Below are 20,654 nucleotides of genomic sequence, written 5' to 3' on the forward strand. Positions count from 1 at the left end.
CGGCGCATCCTTTCATTATGAAGCTTCGAAGTTCGTCCACTCCTCTTGAAGTATTGGTTTAAGCTTGTCAATTGCCGATAGAACCACAAGCTCAGCAACACTTTCATACCCTAAGCCGTCAGCGCTGTCTGCAAAAGTGATAACAGCAGTTAGGCTATCAGGGCGCACAAAGCAAGATCTGAAGTTATCAGCGGAAGCTTGGCATACACCTTGCGGTTCAGAACAGATAAGATCACGCATTTTTAGCACGGCAGCACTAGCCTTATTCTTTTGCTTCCGCACAAAAGCCAAAAAACAGTTTTGTTCTCTCTTCAAGTTCTGTGCCAGAAGTTCGTGGTATTCAGCTTCATCGCGTGCAATCAGTTTTTCTTTCACATTTTGTCTGCATAATGAACATCTTTAATACCAGTATTCACTTTCTGATTGCACATACAGTTTGATACCTCTTTTTTTCAAGTTGTGCCTCAAACAGCAAGAAAACCAGCAAGGAAATCTAGACTTCCTTGGTGGACACCATGGTATATCTTTTTTTTAATAATCTCTGAACAGCTGATATCAGTAGCTCAACGCCCTTGTCAACATTCTCTATCTCAAAAAATCTAGACCAGTCAGTTCTGAAGCTTATTGTACAGCCCAAGCAAATCGCCATAAGCGTACCTAATTTTTCAGGTGTCATGACACGCACTGGACGAAAAGACAAAGAGAATGACAGACTGAACGGGCCGTGATATTTGTCAACAAGGACAAGAGGATCGAGCACAGCCTGTACATCAAAAAGAGGCACATTAGATATGAGTAGATCTGAAATGTTACTAACACAGTTCTTAATCGCAATGTGTTGACGTAACCCATAGAAGTTTATAAAAACCATAAGACATTCGGTGTTTTCACGTACGGCTGTCAGGCAGTCTCTAGTGACCAAACCGGTGGTCCATTCAACCTTGGGAAGATTAAAATCCCCGTAATTGTGAACCTTGTATTTTTAACAATCAATTTTTCCCAGTATAAAAAAGTTACTGACGAAAACATCACGATCTCAATTTGGCGGAAAATAAATACAGCCGACGAGATAGTGTGATTTGTCAAGTATTGGAATTTCCAACTACACACATTCTTTGCACGTCTCCAGGTCTGGTCCTCTAAATGCACCTAACACATAACGGCAGGCTATCAGTACTCTACCCCCTTATTTAATCCGGTCTGAATACATTCTGTCGGCTCAGAAAACTGCATACACATCCGACAAATAAGATGCACTTGCACAACATGAGTTTAGCCACGTTTCCATCAGGCATATAAAATCGTACTCACATTGATATTAATTCGCGGTGAGAACTTCCCTTTTCGTACGGAGCCCTCTCGTACGTGTTTTTATAATGAAGTTAATTTCCTGTATCATTTTAGGACGTGGCTAAATCATTTGGATCGTCAAAGTGCCATGAGGAACACAATGTTTCATAGAAAGGGCGAAAAAAACAATCAGGCCACACTCCAGGTTTGCTCACACGTTCGAACAAAGGCTCTTCCAGAGAGACATGGAAGCAGCAATACGTATCGTACCTCGTTTTCAGTTTTGTACACGTTACAGCCTTGACACTTACTATATCCACCAATAGTGCCTGCATGTCTGACGCTGTTGTAGTCGAGTCCAGGCGAGAAATAGACAGGCTTTTCTTTGCCGCTAATTAGGACGCTGCTTTAAGCATGCACTGCTTAGCTGTGCCAAACGTCGTTCGAGGCCAAGATGGCTGGCTCACCGCTTTTGGCTGGGGTGGCAGATGAGTACGTTGGTACTGAGCAGCAGGCTTTGATGAGGATGCAGAATTTGTCGCAGCGAGCGTTGTCGCCACAACCGACGCGCAGTTGCGAAATTCCGAACACTCGGAGGGCGAGCACGCACTGTGGTTGGCGGTACGAACCAGGACAGACGCACTTAGGCCGTTCACAGCCTCACGCAGGAGCACATGCTCGGCTCGAAGCTGCCGCACGTGATCGGCCAACGCATCCGTTCGACTAGCCATTTTTTGCACTACCTGAAGAACACTCGATGAAGCACAGAGGGAAGCTGCGTCTTGAAGATCCAGGGAGGAGCGAAGTGTCCCGAGGGGCGTTTCCGTGTCCCCGGCTGTGCAGATAAGCCCTGCCGACGAAGGACCGCGCCGCTTCCCGCAGTGGACACATCTGTACTTGCGAGCCCCGGATCACATTAAGATATTGTATTCCTCGCCCTGTAGGTTGATACATTTGCAGTAAAAAGTTTGCTTAAAGGACACGCCCGGCAAAAATTGCTGCCTACCACGAATGGGCTGGGAGCAGCTTCCACATGTGTCTGCCTCGGGCGCCGTCCTCGGGATAGATAATTACCGCGAAATGAGGAGCTAGATGGCACGGTTATTTGGTAAAAGAGGGTGTGAACTCAGTGGAGATTTACCGGCGACTTGTGGCAGTGTGGGGTGAGCGGGTAACATAGAGGAACAGCCTGGAAGGCTGGCAGCCCTCACTTCCACCTGCGCTTTGTTGGCGGGCATTATCACAGTCGTCGGACGTCCAAGCTTGGTCCCCTTTGCTGCTGACTTGGGGCCTGCTTCCCAGCCTTCTTCCTCTCCTCAGCAGGAGTATCGGGGAAGCCCGCCTATAATTTGTAAAGAAAATTACTTTTGACGTACACAGAAGCATTTGTCGGCATAGTATAGTGGTGTTGGCGGATGTCAAAAAGGTGTATCGTGTTAACGAATTCAGTAATTAACTTCAGCCTAATAGATAACTTTTAAACTATCACTGATAGGCGCCCGTTTGCAGTTAATTAATTGCAGCTGGTTATTAGTAATCGCCATAACGGGTTCTAAAATTTCGAAAACACGAATGCCGTCGTCGCTGTGGCTCAACTTATTTGGAAAAATTGCGCGCCTGCGGGCAGCATACAGCGACGTCAATCAAATCGCGACACTCTGCGACGCACGCACGCGACATTCTCTGCCACGCCTATGCCACGGTGCTCCTCACTGTCCTCCATTTCGTTGCTCCAGAGCGGACGGAGCAGAGAATGTCTCGTGCTACGTGGGACGCGGAGTGTCTTGATTTGATTGACGTTGCTTTGCGCTCCTTTTCGAAGTTCAGAAAACTGATGGGTTATATAATAACTACCGGCTACCACTCTCTGATTGCAATCGAGCGAATATCAATAATAGTTAAATGAACTATTGGGATTTAGTAGATAACGTTCCAAGTTACCATGGTTCGCCTGTTCCGGACGTCTGCCACCTCTGGTATCACTATATATATATATATATATATATATATATATATATATATATATATATATATATATATATATATATATATATATATATACCGGGTGTTTTTTTTAGAAGGTCCAAAATTAAAAAGAAAGGTAAATTGCTTTAGATTTATTTTAGCACTGGGGCTATACTGGAGGCTACGGTGGGCGCCAGGCAAGAGGAAAACTGCTTTAATTAGTTCGCTGATTAACTAAATATGTTAATTAACTTTTCTGATTTTTGTTTTAGGGGATATGTTGTATTCGCAGAATTGGAGATCGTCCTCTAAGCAGTCTAACCGAGAAAAAACAATTTTAACTAAAAATTTTTCACGCACGTTACGAGGCGCGAAAAAGTCACCCTGGTAGGCATGTTCACACCGTAACACAGCGGCGGGAGCGCCTCTGACGTAGTTCACTCCGCCCTGCGCTTTGCGTCACGCGTCCCGGACTGGCGGCCTGCGCTATCGCTGCTTATCTCGCTTCGCTCCGCGGCCTCACGGAATGCCGCGCTGGAACAAAAACGCCTTGACACAAAGTGCAGGGCGGAGCGAGCTACGTCACAGGCGCTCACAGACGCTGTGTTACAGTGTGAAGCTGCCTACCAGGGTGACTTTTTCTCGCTTCGTTACGCGCGCAAATATTTTTTTCATGAAAATCTCTTTTCTTGGCTGGACTGTTTGGAAGACGATCTCCAATTCTACTAATACAACATATCCCATAAAATAAAAATTATAAAAGTTAATTAACGTATTGAGTTAATCAGCGAACTAATTAAAGTAGTTTGCCTCTTACCTGGCGTCCGCTGTAGCCCTCAGTATAGCCCCAGGGTTAAAATAAATCTAAAGGAATTTACCTTTCTTTAAAAATTTTGGACCTTCTACAAAAAACACTCTGTGTGTATATATATATATATATATATATATATATATATATATATATATATATATATATATCAGATAGGTAAGGACACAGATGAACACCGGAGTAGATTCAACAACGCGTTTTTTAACCTACACAATCTACACCGGTGTTCATCTGAGCACACGACCAACTTTTTCGCAATGTCGTGATTGCAGCGATCCTTCACGATGCACTAATCATTTCTGGCTGTGCACGACTATCACTTATCTTTCACTGCCGATTCATACTGAGGTGTTTGCCGCTGCGACCTGCCAACTAGAATGAAATCTTAACACGCACGTGTACCTATAAAAGCTGTCTTTTGCCTATTCAACGTCACTCTGAAAAAGGCCAGCCCCTGGCCGAAACGTTGGAAGAAAGTTGTTTTTCCACATTTTGCCACTGAGTTCCGTTTGTGCATGTGTGCGTGCATGTGTGCGCGCATGCCAACAGCAGTGGGCACCGACAACAGCTTGGGACCTGTAAACGACACGACCACAGAGATCGCAATTACGCGAAACGCAATTATGAAAAGCCGGCCAGCACTTTCCAAGGTTTACTGCAGTTTGCGCTTTGCTTGTTCGTGTCGTTTCGGCGTCCTACGCTGCTTTGTGCACCAAGAGTAGCGCGCCACTGAAATGAGTTATGAAAAACCGAACAGGCTCCTTTGCAGCTTTCCTAACCAAACAGCGTTTGATGCGCTGTCCGTGTTGCTGCAGTCGGGAGGCTCGAGTACCCAGGGCTCGAATCTGGACGACAGCGTGGATTCGGAGAACATGGGGGATCTGGTGGGCGCTGCGACGGCCTACCAAGTGGCCAACGCCCAGCTGTTCAGCACCCGGGCCTCCCAGGAAAATCAGATGCTGCCGGGTCTCAACCTGACCGGCCAGCAGCTGTACTTCGTGGGCCGCTGCATGACGCTGTGCAAGAGGAACAGCAGCAGCCCGAGTGGGCGCTACGCGAGCCCACGGGCACGGTGCAACGTGCCCGCCATGAACATGGACGCCTTCTCGACGGCCTTCCGCTGCCCTGCCGGGGCCCGCATGAACCCGGCGTCCAAGTGTTCCTTCTGGAAATGACCGCTACCCGTAGTTTGGAACACCGCGTTCAGAGGATGGCTGAACGGCTGTGGTTTTTCTTGCGTTTATTAATAAAAAATACCTTATTGGAAGCATTTCTTAGATATTCTGGCACCGTCAATTTGTAAGCAAGTGGAATTCCTTTGTGGAAATGCTAGCACCTTTACTCCGGCCCCTCGACATGTATTGTACGGCTATGTACGGTCGAAATCAGAGTAATTTTTCTAGTTTGTGCATGATTTGGCTGTGTTTGCTTCAGTTTTACCATTCTAAAACGTCTCAGGCTATGAGGGACTCTGTAGTGGAGGGTTCCGGTAATTTCGACCACCTGGGGTTCTATACCGTCCACTGAAATCGTACAGTAAACGAGCCTCTACCATTTCGCCTCTATCGAAATGCGATTTCCGCGGCCGGTATCGAACCCGCGTTTTTCGGGTCAGTAGTAGAGCACCATAACCACTGCACCACACCGACGGCTTTATTTTCTGCCTACCCGTGGTTAGAAAGGACAGTTTCGAGAGAATAGAGAATGCCGGGGTGGTGGTGCATCAGCACTAGTTTTACAGCGCACAAAACACAACGCGACTCTTGGAACGCACGACACGTGTCCGTCGGTGGACGAGCGCTGCACGCCACGGAAGAGCCACGTGGACCGACCGCAGTGCTGCCAACCTCCAGAGCTGCTTCTCCCCCAATCTGCAACCAAAAATTTCCTAAATTTCCCTAGATACGAAAAATAGTGTTGAGTTGTATAATGTAAAATTGTATATTTATGCGTAGTTCCGTAGCATGTATGGATGGAAAAATTATTTCCGTCAGAGAGCATGTGTGGACGATTCCGTGTTAGATGGGCATCAACCCATGGCTGACGGCGACCTGGGTGGCCCACTCCACGGCCCTGGTCTGGACGACCGGGTCTGAGCTGGCTAACACGACCTCCCACTGCTCGAGGGAAGGATCACGCATAATATCCGCCGGTGGCGGTGCTATGCTGCAGCTCCATAATATGTGGTCATAGGTTGCCAATTCCTGACACCATTTGCACTCCGGCTGAATGTCCGGGTAGATTTTGCTCAACACGTATGGGTTGAACAAACATCTAGTCTGCAATCGTCGCCAGACACATTCCTGCGCCTTCACCAATTGCTTGTCCGGGGGTGGTTAAATCCTCCGCTCAAGTCTGAAATGGTTAGTAATTTCATGAAAGGATACCAGCCCATCTCTCGTGGACCTTCCCGGGACGTCCGGCTCACCTACCCGGTTGCGAAACCTCCAGCATTCATGTGAGCCGTCTCGTTCCCAGGGTTCCCAGAGTGTGCAGGTACCCAGACAATTTCCGCCTCCATAGTCCCTCGCCCCGTGACCCGATTCATCAATGGCGCCGCTGTGACAGATATTCTGCCCCTCGCCAAATTTCGGATGGCTGTTTTTGAGTCGCTGAAGATCAGGTCAGCATTACTAGTTATAGCTAGTACTATCGCCGCTTCCTCTGCAGTTTCTGGGGAGCGGGTTTTGACTGATCCAGAGGCGATAGTTCAGTAGCAAGTTTTATCATGCAGCTACCCTATTACCCGATGTTGGTAAACAAATTAGCTGCAAATTTGAAATGATGTGAAAAAAAAAACTTCTAAATGAAACTACAAGATAAACCGCAGCGCTCTTTGGAAACTACAAATTAAAGGCTCTATATCGTATATGCCTTTTTTTCTCACTGTACGCAGGATATTAGTAAACATGCATCGGCATGTGAAATTAACTGAATTTTTTTTCCTGATGTTGTGTCGGTTTAGACTTCAGCCGAAGGATACTATGTACAAAATTCATAGAGGTCGCCTGAGGAGTGCAAGGAAACTGCAATAAAAAAGTTGCTTGTTCATTTGGCGCGATTTCTCTAGAGGGTAGCTGACGTAACAGTTTGAGTCACTTAAAACAATGAAGCCGTGATTGGCTTCTGTATGCCTCTCTTGTAGGCCTCAACTCACCTTTTTCGTCGTGGTGGAACTGCAAATTATGGGTTATGATTTTGGAGGGTCTAACGTCCCAAAGCGACCAGGCTATGTGGGATGAAATAGTGAAGAGCTTCGGAAATTTCGACCACCTGGGGTTCATTAAAGGTGCACTGAAGAGGAATATGAACTTGTCTTTTTGCCGCGGGAACTCGATCTACACGTTCCGAGCATTCTTATAAACTTCGATCTATTGCCCTGTGTGGCCGATTTCCCTAATTAAATTGAATTAACGTGCGGCTCCCGCCTTTTTTTTAATTCTCCCTCGTACGGTGGGAGGAGTCGACCAACGCGTGAAGTGCCTTTCACCCAGTCCCGTGGCGGCTTGCCGCTCTGCCATCGGCTGAGTAATACGTAGTAGTCCGTAGTAGCAAATAGTCCGCGCGTATATTTATTTCTGCGGGCTTATTTTGCGGCTATATTATCTGCGAATGAAACTATTTATTCATGGAAACCTAAAAACAAAATAAAGCGAAAGCAAAGCCTTCACGGAGCGTTGGTCGACTCCTCTCACCGTACGAGGAGAATTAAAAAAATAAAGGCGGGATCCGGACGTTAATTCGATTTAATTAGGGAAATCGGCCACACAGGGCAATAAGTCGCAGTTTCTAAGAATGCTAGGAACGTGTAGATCGAGTTCCCGCGGCAAAAAGACAAGTTCATATTCCTCTTCAGTGCACCTTTAACGTGCACTCACATTGCACAGTACACGAGCCTCTAGCCGCCGAGGCCGGGATCGAAGCCGTGTCTTTCGGGTCAGCAGCCGAGCGCCATTACCCGTTAGCCACCGCGGCGGGTGAACTGGGCATTGCTCCCATAGTTAGACTAGGTCAGATTTCCAACACGGCGCTCCATTATAAAAAAAATGGCGCCCATGTTGTTTAAAGAGTTCTCCGAGCAAATGAAATTTCCCTAGATTATACAAAAAAATCCCTTTCCCTTAAACGACGTCCAAATTCCCTAGATCTAGAGAAGAATCCCTAGGGTTGGCAGCACTGACCGAATTGCAGCGCGCTGCGCGCACCACCTACTCTCCTCTTTCAATGACGCCGTTCACAAGACGGCAGACGGGTTTTAATACGTAGCACTGTTTTATTGCTAACGCATTAAAGAAAAGCAGGCTGAGCTAGCTTCCTACAGTTAGGCAGGGTACTCCGGCATCGACTACGAAATAGACACACTCCTTTATTAGTGACCCGAGAGGGTGTTATTAAAAGTTATTAAAATTAATTTGATTACACAATGAACGTTTACTACTGCCCTCGTGGCGCACATTTCAATAGCAGAATCCAAGTGTTGGTTCAGTGGTTAGCGTGCTCGGCGCTGAGCCGAGTACCCGGGTTCAAACCAAGGCACACGGCGGCGGCGTTTTTATGGAGGCGAAATGCAAAAAACGTGCCCGAGTGCTGTGCGACTTCAGAGCGCGCGAAAGATCCCCAGGTGTTCGACATTATTCCTTATTCCTCCACAACGGCACCTCTTTCCTTTCATTCACACCTTCTATCCCTCCCCTCAAGACGGGGTTGAGGTGTCCACCTAGTCGTGCGGCAGTTAGTACACCTTGTATTTCCTCACAAATTAAAATTCACTCGGCTCCACAAAACCAATCCCAAGAAAACAGAACAAACGAAATAAATTGCCCCGGCCGCGGCGATCGCGTATTGCTGGAGGAGAAATGTTTAAGGCCCGTGCACTATGCGATATCAGTGCACTTTAAAGAACCCGAGGTGGTCGAAATTATCCGGAGCCCTTCACTACGGCGTCCCGCATTGCCGAATTTGATTTGGGACGTTAAAGCGGCCGCAAAACACATTCTCAGTGCATTGTTTTACCTGTTGGTCGCATAGAACGAGTGATGCTATTAGCATTAGTCGTACCATGTATATTCCGGTTCTTAATATTTTATTTAGCTCACAAAAACAAATTCATGGCGCTGATGGTGTCACCACACAGTGGAGGTTTTCAGCAGTGGATGTAACCAGTGGCGTAGCAAGAAATTTTGTTTGTTCGGGGAGGGGTACTCATGTTGAAATGCGGCCTCCTCATAAAATTTGTGGAGGGATCAAATGCAAGAATAATAACGGCATTGCCATTGACAATGCCATTGTGTGGTAGATAACGCTACGCACTGTCTAGATAAGTGAAATATGCATTTTTTAAAGAAAAGAATACATTCGTATGCCTTAAAAATTGTAGCAGACATAACTGATACCAATGCTTCCATGTTTTGCGTGTTTAATAAGTAAAGAAAAAAACACATGAGGTCTAGAATTATATAAGTCCGAAACCAGCAAAGTAGTGCATGCCGCTGAACGAAAAACGTAAAGGCCATGAAATCCCTTCAGTCCTCACCCAAAAACATAATCATGACTTTCCTACTTCAATGGAACTGTAGAGGACTGCTTAGGAATTACAATGACATAACACATTTTCTTGGGTCAATGTTTCGTGCAGCTCTGTGTCTTCAGGAAACCAACCTCGGTGCACAACATATTGATATCCTGAGACATTATAAAACATTCCGACGCGATCGCGAGCATACAGACTCTCAGGAGGCGTCGCAATTGTCACTCTGAGTGGCGTCCCTGCTCAAGAAATCAATCTTAACACAAAACTGGAAGCGGTTGCGGTTAGCGTCGTTAGCTACAAAACCATATCTATATGTTCTGTATATCTTCCCCCGCACATAACATTAACAATCCAAGATTTAGAAGGCCTGATATAGGAACCGCCGGAGCCATTCCTGGTAGTTGGTGATTTTAAAGCGCACTCACCGTTCTGGGGAAGCAAACGCAGTGACTCGAGGGGCCAAATAATCGAAGATTTTATCCTGTCAAATAATATCTGTTTTTTAAATACAGAAAAAGCCACATATTGTTGCCCAAGCTCGGGAAGGATGAGCTCCTTCGATCTATCTCTCTCATTGCCATCTGTTTTTAACGATTTTAACTGGGATGTCATTGACAACCCATATGGCAGTGATCACATTCCAGTACGAATTAGTTTAACATCTGCACCACAAATCATCCCAACAAAACCGCGACGTTGGAAGCTTCACCTCGCTCACTGGTCACTTTTCAGAGCTAACGCAACTTTAGAAGATATAGTTTTAGAAAACCTCATCATCGATGAGATAAATGAAAAGTTCCGGATTGTATAATAAGTGCCGCACTCACAGCTATTCCTCAGTCATCAGGAGTGGTGCGACAGAACCACAAAGTGTGGTGGACAAAAGACTGCAAAGAAGCAAAAAAACAACAAAATAGAGCTTGGGGTGAATTTCGCCGGTACCCAACACAGGAGAACTTCGTGAATTTTATAAAGGCAAAAGCTGAAGCCCGGTGCGTCCGTCGCAGTGCCGAGAAAGCATCAAGGCAGCATTACATCTATTCTATAAACAGTCAAATTACATCTAAAAAAAATATGGCAGCAGCTTCGGAAATTAAATGGCAACTTCTCACCGTTCACAGTTCGTCTATTGACAACACCTGGCACACAAACAAGCATAAGAGAACGAGCAGACATTTTTGGGGAACACTTCGCTGCAGTTTCCAGTTCATCACACTATACGCAGTCATTTCTAAAACACAAAAATATAGCCGAAAAGCAAAGACTTCCGATAAGTGGGGGTGGAAACCAACAATACAACAACTTAATTACCTTCCAAGAAATTAATACAGTACTGTCTGCCGGAAAAAAAACTGCTCCAGGACATGGCAGATACACTAGGAAATGCTTGCACAACTTTCCAAACCTGCTATAGAAGCACTCTTGAACTTCTTTAACAAAATATTCATAGAAGGAAGAATACCTAAAGAGTGGAAAAGAGCCGTCATAGTGGCATTCCTGAAACCAGAAAAATCCCCAACTTCCCCCAGTAGCTATAGGCCAATAGCCCTTACAAGCTGTCTCGCTAAATCTTTTGAATGTGTCCTCATATTAGACAAACTTTTGTCCTTGAATCCCCTGAACTTCTCGACATCCATCAATGCGGCTTTAAAGAGACATTCTCAACAACTGACCATCTAGTTCGCCTTGAAAACACAACCAGAGAAGCTTTTATACACAAACAGCACTGTCTAGCAGTCTTCTTCGATATGGAGAAAGCGTATGATACAACGTGGAGGTTCCGGATCCTCCGCGACCTAGGGGACCTAGGCATCGCGGTAGGATGTTAAACTGCCTTATGACTTCCTCTCCAACCGTTCTTTTCATGTACGACTAGGCTCCACCCTGTCAAGAAGCTTCATTCAGGAGAATGGGGTACCTCAAGGTTGTATATTGAGCACGATCTTATTTATTGTAAAAATGAATTCCATAACTAAAATAATTCCGAAGTCCACCAGCTATTCAGTCTACGTTGATGGTCTCCAAATAGCCTGCACATCCTCAAACATAACAACATGCGAAAGACAAATACAATTGACAGTAAACAAACTAACAACATGGGCTGATAAAAATGGTTTCAAGTTTTCCATGCAAATGTCAGTAGCTGTTCTCTTCTTGCTTAGGAGAGGACTACACACTGATTCCAGCCTTTTCCTGAACGAGGTCACATTGCCAGTAAAAGACGAGCACAAATTTTTAGGAATAACATTTGACAAAAAACTCACATTCCTGCCACACATAAACACCCTTAAAAAAACTTCTCGATCCCTGAATATACTAAAAATACTCTCGCGAAAACACTGGGGCTCCGATAGGCCATGTCTCTTACAAATTTGCCGCACTGTAGTACGCTCTACCTTAGATTATGGATGTATAGTTTATGGGTCAGCCAGACCATCGTACCTTAAACGACAGGATCCAGTGCATACTTTAGTTTTGCATCTCTCCACAGGTGCGTACAGAACGGCGCCCGTAACGAGTCTCTATGTAGAGGCCAACGAACCCTCACTTACAGACAGAAGAGCGATGCTCACATGCTCGTATATTCTAAAGATCCGTTCACTGCAGAAGCATATATGTTATCCAGTCGCCACAAAGTGTCCATCTAGAACATTGTTCAATAACAAACCGCAAGCTACCCGACCACTACTTTTGCGATTTGAAGAGATGTGCCAAAATTTCGGTGCACTAAACAGACTGTCAAGCATTGCTAGAAGGTGTGATCTACTGCCGCCATGGTACAACTTCCCTGCAATCTGCGATCTCAGTCTTACACAATTCCATAGAAAACAAATTCCACAAGAACATATAATACAAGAATTCCTTACACGCCAGCAAGAGTACAGTACTTTCACTGCTTTTTATACAGATGGTTTAAAAACTGATGCTTACGTCGGAAGTGCAGTAGTGCAAGGTAATTGGTATAAAATAGTAAGGCTTCCACAGTGTGCATCCGTCTTCACTGCCGAACGTTAGGCAATCTGTGTAGCCGTAGAAAAAATAGTAAACAAGAAGCTCGCAAACAGTATTATTTACACTGAGTCGCTAAGTGTCCTTACAGCCCTTAACTATAGAAATGCAACCACTCCGCTGCTTGGCGACATCATACACAACATAACAACAGCCATCGCTCAAGGACAAAACATAAGGCTATGCTAGGTACCAAGTCATGTCGGCATAAAAGGGAACGAAAGAGCAGATTTATGCGCTGCCCAAGCTCGTGACAAGCAAATTAAAAATGTAAATATGCTGTATAAAGATTGCGTAAACTTAGTACATCTTAAAGCACGGAAAAAATGGCAGTCCGTTTGGAACAACGAAAAAATTAGGAGTCACTTTGGCGACTAAAGTGGTGCAAGGCGAAAGCCTGAGTACAGCATTCTGCCACGAATGTGGTTGTGAATGATGATTCAAGTGCTGCCAGCGAATGACGCGTCCATTGGCTGTCTGCGTGTGTTACTGATGTGTGGTTAACATGTTAAGCTTAGCCTGTAAGAGTGGAATGCGACAGCGTCTTGCAACGCTGCCAGGGAGTCCACAGAACGCCATCGCCAATTCGGCTGTACGCCTTGCTGGACGGTAAATTTATTTTTTGAGGAAAGGAAATGTATCTCTCTCGCATATCTGGGTGGACACCTGCACCTCGCCGTAAGGGAAAGGGGGAAGATGGGAGTGAACGAAGACGCCGTATTAGCTAGACGCGCCTTTGTTCATTCCAAACCATTCAGCTGACATTACGGAGTGGCTAGCGTGCTCGTATTGCACTCCGGAGACCCTGGTTCGATTCCCCAACTCTACCAATTTCGTTCTCGGTTTTATTGATTTATGCGGTCTAACTAGAAAGGTTAATTAGGCTATTTCATATTTATATCATTGTATTTCTATCCATCGTGTTCTGTCATTCACCTGTCAAATGTTGGAACTGTCTAGGATGTTCGACACAACGTATATGAAACGAGCAACTTCGAACTGAGTGGGGAAGTGCGTGGTGGTGGAGCGAACGCGGTTTCGTACTTATCTGTTTTTTCAGCAGCGTTTCCTTCCGCGGACGCTGTTGTCGCTGCGACAAGCGTCTTTCTTTTCTTTTCCTCTTTCTTCTGACCTCTTCATTCTCCTCGATCTTAATTAGGCGAATTGATTAATTAAGCAATTAACTAAACTCAGTCCCACTTAGCTGGAGCATCACTATACGATCCCTTTGATTGGTTGCATGGTTACTAACCAAAGTACAATTGGCCCCATTTGAAATTCGCGCACTGTGACGTCACGAGCATTTAGACCAATTGAAAAGCGTGACATTTTCTGTCGACAACTCCTGCTTACAACGATGAGGCATTAAAGGCTTCCGCCTTAATAAATAATAAACTACAGTCGATAAAGCCAGTCTTAGGAGAATGGAAGTCGTGTGCACCAGGAACGTTTTAAGGAAGTCGTTATATGTCGTCTCCGTATAGGCCATACACACCTCACACACAACTTTCTGCTGACTAAACAAGAAAAACTAGTTTGTACATGTGGAGATGAACTGACGGTAAATCACATCTTATTTCAATGCTCTAGACTCGAAAAGCTGAGAAAAAAGTGCTTTTCACTGTTTTATAATCAATCCATTCCTTTTCATCCCGCGTTACTCATAGGTGATAATGCAATCGTTGACATGTCCTGTGTTTTTAGATTTTTAGCAGAAGCAGGTTTTCTCAGCAAGCTATAAATCATGACCCAGTGATTCACGTGATGTCCCTCAGCCACTTTTCAATTCCTGAGAAAAAAGGCTCAGGTTTTTATTTGATTGGCTAGGATCCTCGACATCCTTGCCCAGCCAAGGATGGACGCTGAGGCTACCTGACCTTTTTAAAGTTTTTACCTTTAGCCATTCTTAAATCTCTTTTTCTCTATTATTAGTAAGTAGGTAAACTCTTAGGCCCTTTACACCACTGATCACTTTTCACATTTTTATTAAATCGCGCAGAAATTATTTCTTATACCTCGTGCTTGGCACATGATGGCCTTAGTTGCCTAAGTGCCATTAAACCCAACACAACACAACTCATTATTATATACCATTATCCCTGACTTCTCTCTACTGAACTGGAGTCCTAGCTTGTTGCCCTCATCACCACATTCTTTAGTTAGTTCCTGCAGCCTATCTCGCTTGTCTGCTAGTAGAACAATGTCATCCGCCTACATTAGTCCAGCCCTCTGGTTGTGTCCATGGTTGCCCACATAATAGACTTTCGGGCCAGCAGCCGAGCGCCGTAACCACTGAGCCACCGCGGCGGGGAATGTAAGCAAATAGAGCACTTATGGGGCTTCAGCCTCGCCGTTTCCTGGCCGTTCCATATGTACAAAAATGCAAAGGTTCTTGAACGACAAAGATTCGGTAAAATATTTATCCTCTACTTACAAATTTCATGGCCTTTACTTTTTTCGTTCAGCGGCATGCACTGCTTTGCTGGTTGGACTGATATAGTTCTAGACCTCTTGTGATATTTTCTTTACTTATTAAATACGCAAAAACATGGAAGCATTGCTATCAGTTATGTCTGCCACAATTTTTAAGACATACGAATACATTCTTTTCTTTAAAAAATACATATTTCACTTGTCTAGACAGTGCGTAGCGTTATCTACTACACAATGGCATTGTCAATGGCAATGCAGCTATTATTCTTGCGTTTGAACCCTCCGCAAATTTTATGAGGAGGCCACATTGCAACATGAGCCCCCCTCCCCGAACAAACAAAATTTCTTGCTACGCCACTGGTTACATCCACTGCTGAAAACCTCCACTGTGTGGTGACACCACAAGCGCCATGAATTTGTTTTTGTGAGCTAAATAAAATATTAAGAACCGGAATATACGTGGTACCACCAATGCTAATAGCATCACTCGTTCTATGCGACCAACAGGCAAAACAATGCACTGAGAATGTGTTTCGCGGCCGCTTTAACGTCCCAAATCAAATCCGGCTATGCGGGACGCCGTAGTGAAGGGCTCCGGATAATTTCGACCACCTCGGGTTCTTTAAAGTGCACTGATATCGCATAGTGCACGGGCCTTAAACATTTCTCCTCCAGCAATACGCGATCGCCGCGGCCGGGGCAATTTATTTCGTTAGTTCTTTTTTCTTGGGATTAGTTTTGTGGAGCCAAGTGAATTTTAATCTTTGAGGAAATACAAGGTATAGTAACTGCCTCACGTCTAGGTGGACACCTCAACCCCGTCTTGAGGGGAGGGATAGAAGGTGTGAACGAAAGGAAAGAGGCGCCATTGTGGTGGGCTCAGGAAAAATTTCGACCACCTGGGGATCTTTCACGCGCTCTGAAATCGCACAGCACACGGGCGCCTTTTTTGCACTTTGCCTCCATAAAAACTCGGCCGCCGTGTGGCTTGGTTTGAACCTGGGTACTCGGCTCAGCGCCGAGCACGCTAACCACTGAACCGGGACTTAAATTCTGCTATTCAAATGTGCCCCACGAGGGCAGTAGTAAACGTTCATTGTGTAATCAAATTAATTTTAATAACTTTTAATAACACCCTCTCGGGGCACTAATTAAGGAGTGTTTCTATTTCGTAGTCGCTGCCGGAGTACCCAGCTTAGCTGTAGGAAGCTAGCTCAACCTGCTTTTCTTTGATGCGTTGGCATTAAAACAGTGCTGCGAATTAAAACCCGTCTGCCGTCTTGTGTACGGCGTCATTGAAAGAGGAGAGTAGGTGGCGCGCGCAGCGCGCTGCAATGCAGCTGCGCAAGTTGTCGGTCGGTCAGTGCTGCCAACCCTAGGGATTTCCCCCTAGATCTAGGGAATTTGGACGTCGTTTAGGGGAAAATGGATTTTTTTTGAAGAAAATGGGCGCCATTTCTTTTTTTCTATAAAGGGGCGCCGTCACCCGCCGCGGTGGCTCACTGGTAATGGCGCTCGGCTGCTGACCCGAAAGACAAGGCTTCGATCCCGGCCTCGGCGGTCGAATCTCGATGGAGGCGAAATTCTAGAGGCTTGTGTACTGTGCAATGTGAGTGCACGTTAAGGTACCCCAGGTGGTCGAAATTTCCGAAGCTCTTCAATATTTCATCCCACATAGCCTGGGTCGCTTTGGGATGTTAGACCCTCCAAAATCATAACCCATAATTTGCAGTTCCACCACGACGAACAAGGTGAGTTGAGGTCACTAGAGGCATACAAGAGCCAATCAATGCTTCATTGTTTTAAGTGACTGAAACTGTTACGTCAGCCACCCTCTAGAGCAATCGCACCAAATGAACAAGCAGCTTTTTTATCATAGTTTCGTTACACTTCTCAAGCGACCTCCAGGCATTTTGTACATGGTATCCTTCGGCTGAGGTCTAAACCGACATATCAGGAAAAAACATTCAGTTAATTTCACATGCCGATGCATGTTTACTATCTTGCGTACAGTGAAAAAAAAAGGCATATACGAGCCTTTAATTTGTAACTTCCAAAGAGCGCTGCGGTTTATCTTGTAGCTTCATTTATAATTTTTTCGTTTCACATCCTTCATTTCAAATTTACAGCTATTTGTTTACCAACATCTGGTAATAGGGTAGCTGCATGATAAAACTTGCTACTGAACTACGCATAAATATACAATTTTTACATTATACAACTGGACACTGTTTTTCGTATCTAGGGAAATTTAGGGAATTTTCGGTTGCAGATTTTGGGGAAGCAGCTCTGGAGGTTGGCAGCACTGTGGTTTGTCCACGTGGCTCTTCCGTGGCGTTCAGCGCTCGTCCACCGACGGACACGTGTCGCGTGTTCCAAGAGTCGCGTTGTGTTTTGTGCGCTGTAAAACTAATGCTGATGCACCACCACCCCCGCATTCTCTATTCTCTAGAAATTGTCCTTTGTACCCATGGGCAGTCAGAAAATAAAGCCGTCGTTGTGGTGCAGTGGTTATGGTGCTCTACTACTGACCCGAAAAACGCGGGTTCGATACCGGCCGCGGAAATCGCATTTCGATGGAGGCGAAATGCTAGAGGCCCGTTTACTGTGCGATGTCAGTGGACGTTATAGAACCCCAGTTGGGCGAAATTACCGGAATCCTCCACTACAGAGTCTCTCATAGCCTGAGACGTTTTAGAATGGTAAAACCGAAGAAAACACAGCCAAATCATGCACAAAATAGAAATATTACTCTGATTTCGACCGTACATAGCCGTACAATACATGTCGAGGGGTGGAGGAAACGTGCTAGCATTTCCACAAAGGAATTCCACTTGCTTACAAATTGACGGTGCCAGAATGTCTAAGGTATGCTTCCATTAAGGTATTTTTATTAATAAACGCAAGAAAACCCACAGCCGTTCAGCCATCCTCTGAACGCGGTGTTCCAAACTACGGGTAGCGGTCATTTCCAGAAGGAACACTTGGACGCCGGGTTCATGCGGGCCCCGGCAGGGCAGCGGAAGGCCGTCGAGAAGGCGTCCATGTTCATGGCGGGCACGTTGCACCGTGCCCGTGGGCTCGCATAGCGCCCGCTCGGGCTGCTGTTGTTCCTCTTGCACAGCGTCATGCAGCGGCCCACGAAGTACAGCTGCTGGCCGGTCAGGTTGAGACCCGGCAGCATCTGATTTGCCTGCGAGGCCCGGGTGCCGAACAGCTGGGCGTTGGCCACTTGGTAGGGCGTCGCAGCGCCCACCAGATCCCCCACGTTCTCGGAATCCACGCTGTCGTCCAGATTCGAGCCCTGGGTACTCGAGCCTCCCGCCTGCAGCAGCACGGATAGCGCACCAAACGCTGTTCGGTTAGGAGAACTGCAGACCCTTACAAAAAAAAGTTTTAGACAGTCTATACAGTGTCTATAGACTTCTGTAGAGTGTCTATAGATAAATCCTAGAGAACAGCCCATAGGCAATGCAAATGTCATAGGCAGTCTATAGGAAATCTATAGATATATGGCTATATAATTTTAATATACTTTTGTCTATAGACGGTCTATAGACTATGAATAGACAAAAAGCAGTATCTATAAGAAGGCAATAGTGTCAATAAGAAGTCTATAGACTGTCTATAGACCATATTTATAAGGGGATGGCCCTGTTTGGTTTTTTATAGCTGATTTCTGTAGCGTGCAACTCTTGATGCACAAAGCTCTCGGTGCACAAGCACAAAGCAAAGCAAACCGCAAACCGCAGTAAACCTTGGAAAGTGCTGGCTGACTTTTCACAATTGCGTTCTGCATAATTGAGATCTCTGTGGACGTGTCGTTTACACGTCCCAAGCTGTTGTCGGTGCCCACTGCTGTTGGCATGCGCACGCACTCGCACGCACATACACGCGTACGCCCGCACGCACACACACACATGCGCGCACACACACACACGGACGCACTCACGCACACACACACGCATGCACACATGCGTAACAACTTTATTCCAACGTTTCGGCCAGCATCTGGCCTTCGTGAGAGTGATGTTCAGCAGGCAAAAGACACAACTTTTATAAGCACACGAGTGCGTTGAGGTAACATTCTAGTTGGCGGGTAGCAGCGGCAAACATCTCAGTAAGAATCGGCAGTGAAAGGCCAAAGCAACGTCAATGAAATCAAAGCACGAGACATTCTCTGCTCCGTCCGCTCTGGAGCAACGAAATGAAGAATAGTGGGGAGCACCGTGGCATAGGCGTGGCAGAGAATGTCGGGTACGTGCGTCGCAGAGTGTCACTATTTGACGTCGCTGTATGCTGCCAGGAGGCGCGCAATTTTCCCAAATCAGTTGAGCGACAGCGACGACGGCAGTCGTGTTGTCGAAATTTTAGAAACCGTCATGGCGATTACTAATAACCTGCTGCAAATAATTAACTGCAAGCGGGCGCCTATCAGTAATAGTTTAGAAGTTATCAATTAGGCTTAAGTTAATTACTGAATTAGTTAACATGATACACATTTTTGACATACGCCAACACCACTACACTATACCGACAAATGCTTCTGTGTGCCTCAAAAGTACTTTTCTTTACAAATTATTGGTGGGCTTCCCCGATACAGCTTGTGAGGAGAGAAGGAAGGCTGGGAAGCAGGCCTAAGTCAGCAGCAAAGGGGACCAGTCTTGGGCATCTGACGACTGTGCTAATGCCCGTCAACAAAGCGCAGTTGGAAGTCAGGGCTGCCAGCCTTCCAGCCAGTAGAAGACTGTCCCTTTTTATGTTGCCTCCTCGCCGCATACTGCCACAAGTCGCCGGTAAACCTCCACTGAGTTCACACCCTCCTTTAGCAAATTACCGTGTCATCTAGCTCCTCCTTTCCCGGTAACTATCTATCGAAAGGACGGCGCGCGAGGCAGACGCATGGGGAAGCTGCTCCCAGCCCATTCGTGGTAGGCAGCAATTTTTGCCGGGCGAGTCCTGCAAGCAACCTTTTTACTGCAAATGTATCAACATACAGGCCGAGGAACACAATATCCTAATGTGATCCGGGACTCGCAAGTACAAAGTGTTCGCTGCGTGAAGCGGCGCGATCCTTCGTCGACAGGGCTTATCTGCACAGCCGGCGACAGAGAAACGCCCCGAGGGCACTTGAGGACGCTAGGGGGCAGCCGGCGTTTGCCAGACGTGCGGCGCTTCGGCTCCGTCATTTTTTGGCAGGAGCCACGGCTCAAGTCATCGGACCCCGTCAATTTTGCTCCCATTGGATTTGGCAAGTTCATCGGCATCTGTGGACACCAATTTCATCTAGGTGGGCCCACTTTTACAAATTTTAGAGCGGTTTTTCCTACCCGCCTCCGGCGCCGACGCTAAGCCTAACAGCTGCGCCGGCGTTCGGCTGCAAGGGAGCCGCTTTCGGCAAGATGGCAGAAACGCTTCTGCAACGCGGCTATGACCCGGACGCCATGTCTTGGTCGACCGTTCCCGTCACTGTGGAACCCAAATCGGCGCCCGCGGACCCGATCCGCAATGCATCTCTCCTCCGTCTACTTGAGCGCCGCTCCAGACGAGAGACCAAGGTAGAGGCGAACGCCACGCCAACCACCGGCAAGGCTGCTG

The 20,654-nt window shown here is 46.3% G+C and overlaps 2 protein-coding genes across 2 annotated transcripts in view; one reads left to right on the forward strand and one right to left on the reverse strand.

The window, feature by feature from the left end:
• Window positions 1-5,314, forward strand: part of LOC149336661 (neprilysin-1-like) — a 17,064-nt gene extending 11,750 nt beyond the window's left edge. Inside the window, exon 4 of the mRNA XM_089554745.1 lies at window positions 4,900-5,314. Coding sequence (XP_089410871.1) covers window positions 4,900-5,259 — 360 coding nt within the window. The 3' untranslated portion in view covers window positions 5,260-5,314. The remainder of the gene's footprint in view (window positions 1-4,899) is intronic.
• Window positions 5,315-17,925: 12,611 nt separating this feature from the next.
• On the reverse strand, window positions 17,926-20,245 carry LOC149336662 (endothelin-converting enzyme homolog). Its single transcript, XM_089554199.1, has 2 exons — window positions 20,054-20,245; window positions 17,926-18,381 (listed from the first exon to the last, which is right to left on the reverse strand). Exons 1-2 carry the CDS (start codon window positions 20,243-20,245, stop codon window positions 18,022-18,024), a joined length of 552 nt encoding a protein of 183 aa, XP_089410325.1. The 3' UTR covers window positions 17,926-18,021.
• Between the last annotated feature and the right edge of the window lie 409 nt (window positions 20,246-20,654).

This window comes from Amblyomma mixtum, chromosome 7, assembly GCF_055824585.1.
Source record: "Amblyomma mixtum isolate Tamu chromosome 7, ASM5582458v1, whole genome shotgun sequence".
Classification (NCBI taxonomy): domain Eukaryota; kingdom Metazoa; phylum Arthropoda; class Arachnida; order Ixodida; family Ixodidae; genus Amblyomma; species Amblyomma mixtum.

Coding starts and splice junctions, on each gene's coding strand:
- LOC149336662 (XM_089554199.1), bottom strand. CDS start 20,245: ATGACGGAGCCGAAGCGCCGCACGTCTGGCAAACGCCGGCTGCCCCCT. Junction 18,382..20,053: donor GATATTGTGTTCCTCGGCCT/GTATGTTGATAC, acceptor GTGCTGCTGCAG/GCGGGAGGCTCGAGTACCCA.